Source organism: Abramis brama (assembly GCF_963993115.1).
Source record: "Abramis brama genome assembly, chromosome: 6".
NCBI lineage: Eukaryota > Metazoa > Chordata > Actinopteri > Cypriniformes > Leuciscidae > Abramis > Abramis brama.
The window spans coordinates 13,131,053-13,138,324 of record NC_139968.1 but is presented as its reverse complement, the minus strand read 5'-3'; the positions used below and the strand labels follow the sequence as shown (position 1 = coordinate 13,138,324).

The window sequence follows — 7,272 nt, the reverse complement described above, 5'->3', positions numbered from 1 at the left end:
TGGTCTTTGGTTCGCTGGAGTTTTAAAGAGAAAATACCCAGCAATGGTGTTGATTGATGAATTTGCACATGGTTTGTCTTAAAGCATATTAAAAACACCACATTGATAAACAATAAAAACTTGATTTTTACCTCAGGGTTTTTTTTTTATAAATTTTTTTTTATCATAAATTAAATAAAAAATCAAGAGAATAACAATAATGATGATAAATATTATTATTGTTATATAATTGATCAAATGTTGCTATACTTTTTTGAATGTTTTTTTATTTATTAAATATTGTATTGTTTAATACTTACAAAATACAAATTTAATACTTATATAATAGTAATCATTCTAATAATGATCGTCTTTTTTTTTTTTTAATTAACAGCCATGAAATTAGCATACAACGTTTAGGCTTTTATCAGAATTTTTGGTCAAGCACCAATTATTTCAAAGACGTAACCAATTCGAAGGGTGTCTTTGTCAATCAGCTGAAAAAACCTGCCAGCGGTTGTTCTCACAGTCATTTCCCCTCACGAATTTGACCAATACACTCTCCTAGTCCTCTCTCTGCACTTCTCATTCACACTTTGAAGTGAACATCGTCACTTCAAATTACAAAACAATCCCCTGCCGCACTCCCACTGAATGTCCCTCAGCATGTGTCCATGCCATAGACTGTAAAAAATAGGTCCATGCATCTCTCCGATCTCCCACTCACACTTCAGGACGGCCAGTTTTTCCACTCAGTCTTTCCCTAGATCCTCATGCATCTCAAATGCAGTGCTGGTAATGCGCTGCCATATCTTTAAAGTTGCCAATAATGCTTTTATGTCAGTTCGTAAAAGGACACGGAAAACGCTACAGCTCCGTGTTATAAAAACCTTATTTTAAACTTAGTAATTATGACCCCGCTGTCTCTGACGGTTTAACGATGATTATAGGTGAGATGAAATTATCATGATCCATCATAATTATGAAGGTTTTGGCACATTCTCTCCCGCTCCAGCATAGGCTATAAATGTATATTGCTGCCACTGGGGAACTTTAACCGCCGGCAGTGTCTTACACTGAACATTCAATTCCTACATGCAGAGCAAAGAGGGACGTTTCTGAGGTGAACGCCGGTCAACTGATCCGTTAAAGTCAAACTGAACTGAGAAACGGGCGGAATAATAGATTATGACGAGATAATCGCTGACAGATAACTTTTCCTTTTTGTTCATTACCTGTGAAAGTCGAAGGGTTTGCGCAGTTGCATGTCATTTTCATAAAACGTCGAAGGTTCAGAATAAAGACCGTTGAAGAAATACTTTCTCGAACACGAGCGAATGAATTAATAACAAGAACCGTGATTGGTCAATTTCCATGTCAATCAAACCGTGGTTGTTTTTAATTGGGCGGGTCTTGGCCAGAATATCTGTTTCGAAGCAGTAAATAAAACTTGTAGTAGTTTATTTTACAAGAAGAACATACTATTTTCGGTAACACTTTATTTTACAGTGTCCTTGTTACATATGTTACATGTACTCACTATAGTAAAAACAGTTAATTATGCATTATTGCATTTAGCAACTAACCCTAAACTTAAACTTAAATATATCATTACACTGTAACAATGACACCTTAAAATAAAGTGTGACCCTATTTTCTACTTCAAAATGTCATTTAATTCTATGTTTTTGATTCTTCGTAATTATGGAGATTTACTAGCAATTTCTGTAAAAAAAAGAAGAAGAAAAAAAGAAAAAGCCTTAAATTATTAAGTACAATCAACTTGGATGTTTAAGTAAAAATGAGTTGCAAGTTGAAAATTGTTTAACTTATTTTGATGAGTTAAAGCAATGTAAAAGCACATTATCATAACTTATTGATCATATAATTTTTTAGTTTTCATGAGTGAAAACTGTTTCTGCACCCTTTTTTTCAGTGGAAACAGCATGCATTTTAATATTGATCCCAGTCAATACTTTGCCCCAAAATCATTTCTGTAAACAATTTTGCTTCTGTGAAGATACTTTCAACTCTTTATTATATCTCAGAAGTGAAGCTTTTCACGCCATATTTTGCTTTTCATAAGACATAATTTGCCTTTCTAGAATAACAACAGACAAAACAAACAAAAAAAAATGTTCTGTACTTTTTATTTTTTCAGTGTTTTCTCTCTTTGTCAGAGTGTGTGTGCAAATACATTTTTTTTTTTTTTTTTTTTTTTTTTAGATCTCAATGATAAAGCACATTGAGAGCACAACCAGGACCACCAGAAAACAGCCAAAATATATGGAAGTGAGTCATACATCACGACTAGGTTTTTCAGATATGGCAATAACGCACAGTGACGGGTAGTTTGTCGATGTCATTCCAGGACCTTTGTTTTGAACCATTGTACTCGTTCACAAAGCAATTGGACTGGACACTAACTCCATCTCACTCCAACTGGATCTCTCTTGTCTCTCCATGCATCCCAAGAAAACAGAAAACACACGAGAGGTCTGACCTCACCTTGACCTGGAGAAGCTCAGTCATCCGATATCTTGCTGAATATTCAACTTTGTTTTGTTGTGCGTCTCTACAAATTCGGCCAGCTAAACCAACATCCTGTTTGACACACAGTCTGTAACTAACGCTGTAATTCATTTGTGTTGTGGCACTAAATATCCATCCGTTATATCTAGGGTGACATATATAATCTACATCAGAAGCAAAATAAATGTGTTTTGACACCGGCCTGTCAGGTTCCAGTCAGACGAGCTCAACATCTTTTTGCTCAATGGTCCACAGCAAGATTTGAAATGAACCGTTACTGGCAGGGATTAAAAAATAAATAAAAAAAAGGACAATCTGTCCACCGAACAATATCAACACCTTCACTATTAATTATACAACATTTCAGGGAAATAAACAGGCCCTGCGAGAAGACATCGACATGCACGTTGTGGCGTAGTTGGACAGATTTGCAGTTCTGACTCCTTTGGCACTTTTTTTAAAAATAGTTTTTCACATTCAGCGTGGTTTGATGCATAAATATCCTTCCACGTCGGCAATCACAGTTACGAAACTTTACCTCACATCAAGAACGACACAATACACTTCTGAAATGGACGAATCCACCACATATTGTGCTGTATTTGCATAACCATGCATTTGTACAAAGCATGTGAGTCTTTTCCCCCCCACTTCGGCCTTGTTGTACAGTGACACACAACATGTTGGTTTACATTTGTTCAAGGAAATGCAGGCCAATTTACACCATTCTCCTGTTATCTCTCCGGCAGAGGATCTTCTTGAAGGATCTTCGGAAGTCATTATTGAAGATGGTGTATATGATGGGATTGAGGGAGCTGTTGCAGTAGCCGAACCAGAAGAAGAACTTGAAAAGCGTCAGGGGAACGCAGCAGTCGCATAACGCCATCAGCGTGTAGGTGAAGAAGAACGGGAACCAGCAGATGACGAACACGCCGATGACCACGGCCAGGACAAACGTGAAGCGCTTTTCCCGGTTCTGACGGCCCTTCCACAGGCTGGTCTTGACGGTCTGGCAGGCCTCAAGTTTTTCGGCGTCTCCCGGTTTGATTTGGCTCAGCTTGGTCTTTCCCTTCGAGCTCTTCTTTTTGAGGGAGCACGGATTGGAGACCTTGTGGTCCGAGGAGGACGATTCCTCCATGTCCACGCCGTTTAACTCGCCCTTGTCGTCCGGATCAGCGTTCGGATCGCCGTTGAGCTTCTCATGAGGGTCGATATCCTTCTTCCCCGCTTCCTTTTTCCTCCGGTCCCCAGGAGGCGCTCTGGTTCTCTTCTTGGCGATCTGGTAGATCCGGACGTACACGAGGACCATGATGATGCAGGGCAGGAAAAACGACCCGATGGAAGAGGAAATAATGTACCATTTTTCTTTGTTGATCTCGCAGATGTTCCCCTCTTTCTTCTCTATGGTTATGAGGGGCGGGAAGGAGATCACGGCGGCGATGACCCAAACGATAAAAACGATGCGTTTGATTCGTTGCGGCGTGCGCTTGAGGTTGTACTCGATGGCTTGCGTGATCGACCAGTACCTGTCCAGGCTGATGGCGCACAGGTGAGTGATGGAGGCCGTGCAGAAGAGGACGTCCAAGGCCAGGTAGATTTCGCACCACACCTGTCCAAAGACCCAGGAGCCCATCAGCTCATTCGCCAGCGAGAACGGCATCACCAGAGTGGCCACCAGTATGTCGGCGGAGGCCAGCGAGACCAGGAACAGGTTCTGGGGAGCCCGGAGAGCTCGACTCGTGAACACGGCGATGATCACCAGCACGTTCCCGAAGACGATGAGGAGGATGAGGAGCCCCACCAGGACGCTCAAAGGAAGGGCCACTAGCAGGGTGTACGACTGTTCTGTCCCATTGGTCGCATTGTCACACCCCATTGCTAAGAATCACTATCTCTTCCTCTCGCAACTGAAATTATGTATTCAGTTGATGGCACTTCATTTTTTTCTGTGTTATTGAAGGCAAAAGTGACATTTTTGGTCACTTTGACATCTAAAAAAATAAGGAGAAAATTTTTATCATTCAAATAAATAAGGTGAAATGTATTTTTTCACACACATTTTTTACCCCAAATAAATAAGGTGAAATGTATTTAATAAGGATTTTTTTTTTCCTTTTTAAAATTATTTAACTCTTTTAATTGCTTATTAAATACATTTCGCCTTACTTATTTGAAGAAGAAAAAATGTGTTCTCATACTTTGTTTAATAAATACCATATTATTATAACAGAAAAAAAGTAAGGCAGGAATGGACCTTACCTTAGTGGGGAGAAAAGCCTGATGCGACACAAACTTCTTAAGCCATCCAAGAAATCTTCCTCAGAGTGTAACTTCTCTTTTTAAAGTCGCTCGGTGCGACAAACACGGCATGATTAATTCCTCGCATCTCTTCGGTGGAGCTTGTGAAGAGCGCGCTTCATCATCAGCGCTCAACTCAGCTGTGCGCGCGCAGGATCTTAATCGTGTTAGCTGTGTGTGTGAGAGAGAGAGTCTGGCTCGTGTTAGCTGTGTGTGTGTGTGTGAGTGTGTGTGAGAGAGAGAGAGAGACTTGCACTGCCACTGAAGAGAGAGTGAGTGCGCGCGCTCGCTCGCGTTCTAAACGACTTTCCCTCATATTCTGCTGTCCTTGAGCCACGCCCTCTTTCTCGTACCGTTGCTTAGCAGCAGCCGCCAGAAACATTCAAAACCACTAAAACACTTTTTATACGTGCCTGACTGGTTTAAATCAATTAAACCATTTGTCTGTTTTAATGATAAGAGATAATCGACTAAGTGCTTGTGTATTGGTGATGCATAATCATCAACTCGATGAACAACGTGCAAACACTAGACTAAACAGGCCTACACATGCTTTTTAAATATTGTTTTATAACTCAGTTATGCAGTAGTTTATGATCATTAAGTAGTTTTATATACGCTGAGGTGAATTTCAAACCAAATGTTACCCTAAAATTAAAGGAATATCTACCTGGTTCCATGTTTTAGATCTGACTTACGTAAAAAGATTTGCACTCACTGAGATCCTAACGTTACTCGTGTCGATGGCGTTTCCAGCGCTGAAAATAAGCTATTTAAAAATTCCCTCACATTTCCAGGCTTTCCATAGCCGTGGGAACCCTAAAATTATCCGAAAACGGTACTGCAAAATAGTTTTTTTCACGGACCAGGCAAAAGAGATGAATGAGAAAGCGATAAACAACGCAGAGTAAGTACTGAGTCAGGAGCGGTGAAACAGCGACACCTGCCGGAAATATAAGACACCGCCATCAACGCTTACACTCCGTTTCTTGTGGCCACAGTCTGTCTATATTCGCGAGGAGCTTTTTAAGCAGTATTGACGGAGTTCACATGCCTAGACACTCTTTTTTTCTGCTTAGTTTAGTTTATCATAGTTTAAACCGAATCAATTAAAAATGTTTACCTTTAAAATGTATTTTTTAAACGCATTTGATTCTCATGAAGACGAAAAATAGTTTTTATGATCATGATATTTAAGTCAAGGGTGTTCAGACATTTTTTTACTGAGACTATAGACAGACATGGAGACAGATAGAGATAGATAGACAGACATAGATAGTCTAACAGGCAAACAAATAGCCAAAGTGAGTTTTCATAGTTTTATATTCTCTCTGACAGAAGCAAAAATTATTGATCTGGGCTGGAAATGTATGACGGGTGAGAGAGGAGCATATTTGACATTCGTAAGGCAGTCAAATTAACATTTATTTGAAGAATGCTTATCAAAGAAAAGACTTGATCTGACGGAATAGGGTCCTGTTACTCGTTCGGGCTGAGACAGAAAGAAATAGAAATCAAGAGTCACCCTTTAAGGCTGTTTTTTTGTTTGTTTGTTTTTCTAGAGAAAGTAGGTTAGACATGTCCGCACAACACTTGATACCCTATGAAGAGTAAAAAAAGAAAAGGAAAAACATTTTGCAGTTACGAAAGAGCAACACTTTTATCTTTTGCACTTTTTTACATCCTTGTCCACACAACCAGACAAATATGAATCTTAAAAAAGAAAGAAAAAAAAAAACAGAAAAAAAGACAGAAAATCAACATGCTTGTTTCCTATACATAGCAAGGCAAGAAAAAAAGCAGGAAACATAACATTCCTATGTTTAAAAAAAAACAAAACATGGAATATGAACTTCATTTATACAGCTTCAATGGCTGAAATGCACAGACAATATAAAAAAATAAACCATATCCTTAAGCTCCAATCGTAAGGATTCACCAGAACAATACAAGATCAAAATCAAAAACTGCCACCGCGGCTGATTATAACTGCACTGTCATTATTCACCATCAAAAGTACAATTATGTTTTCATTGTCTTTGTTTTTGTGACTACATTCCTGATTTGTGATGCATTCTCATCCAAAACCGATCATACTGTTACCCTACGTAAAAACCAGCCTCACTCCTGCATAAATGGCACATAAATTAAAAAAAAAAGTAAACAAAATAAAACTTAAAATGGGACACGTCACAAGGCCGTGCCCCTAATGCACGTCTCACTTGAAGTACTCAAAGGCATTTATTGTCACATCATAATTCCATTTTTAACATCTAACTATTCCCTCACACACACGCTCACAAAAGAAAACTCAAATGTACAGTTCTAAGCTTATACAAAACCAGGAATGCAATGCCTCTGGTGTATAGTTAAGCATGAACAGAGAAAGCCCTTTTTACAATGTTTGTATTTGTATTCTCGGCCGAGCAGGTCCAGAGGGAGTTCATCTGTAGCAGAACGTCT

At 39.1% G+C, this 7,272-nt stretch overlaps 1 protein-coding gene across 2 annotated transcripts; it reads right to left on the bottom strand.

Annotated features, from left to right (window-relative positions):
* Positions 1–1,951: 1,951 nt before the first annotated feature.
* Positions 1,952–5,137, bottom strand: adra2a (adrenoceptor alpha 2A). 2 transcript variants are annotated; one of them, XM_084116516.1, is made up of 2 exons: positions 4,771–5,137; positions 1,952–4,457 (listed from the first exon to the last, which is right to left on the bottom strand). In XM_084116516.1, the coding sequence occupies exon 2, from the start codon at positions 4,385–4,387 to the stop codon at positions 3,230–3,232; it is 1,158 nt and encodes a 385-aa protein (XP_083972642.1). In that variant the 5' UTR covers positions 4,388–4,457; positions 4,771–5,137; the 3' UTR covers positions 1,952–3,229. The 2 variants fall into 2 exon arrangements, with proteins under 2 accessions (XP_083972642.1, XP_083972641.1); XM_084116515.1 differs by having other exon boundaries at positions 1,952–4,502; positions 4,771–5,136.
* Between the last annotated feature and the right edge of the window lie 2,135 nt (positions 5,138–7,272).

What these genes read in the sequence shown, in the direction of transcription:
- adra2a (XM_084116516.1), bottom strand. Translation starts at nt 4,387, where the DNA reads ATGGGGTGTGACAATGCGACCAATGGGACAGAACAGTCGTACACCCTG.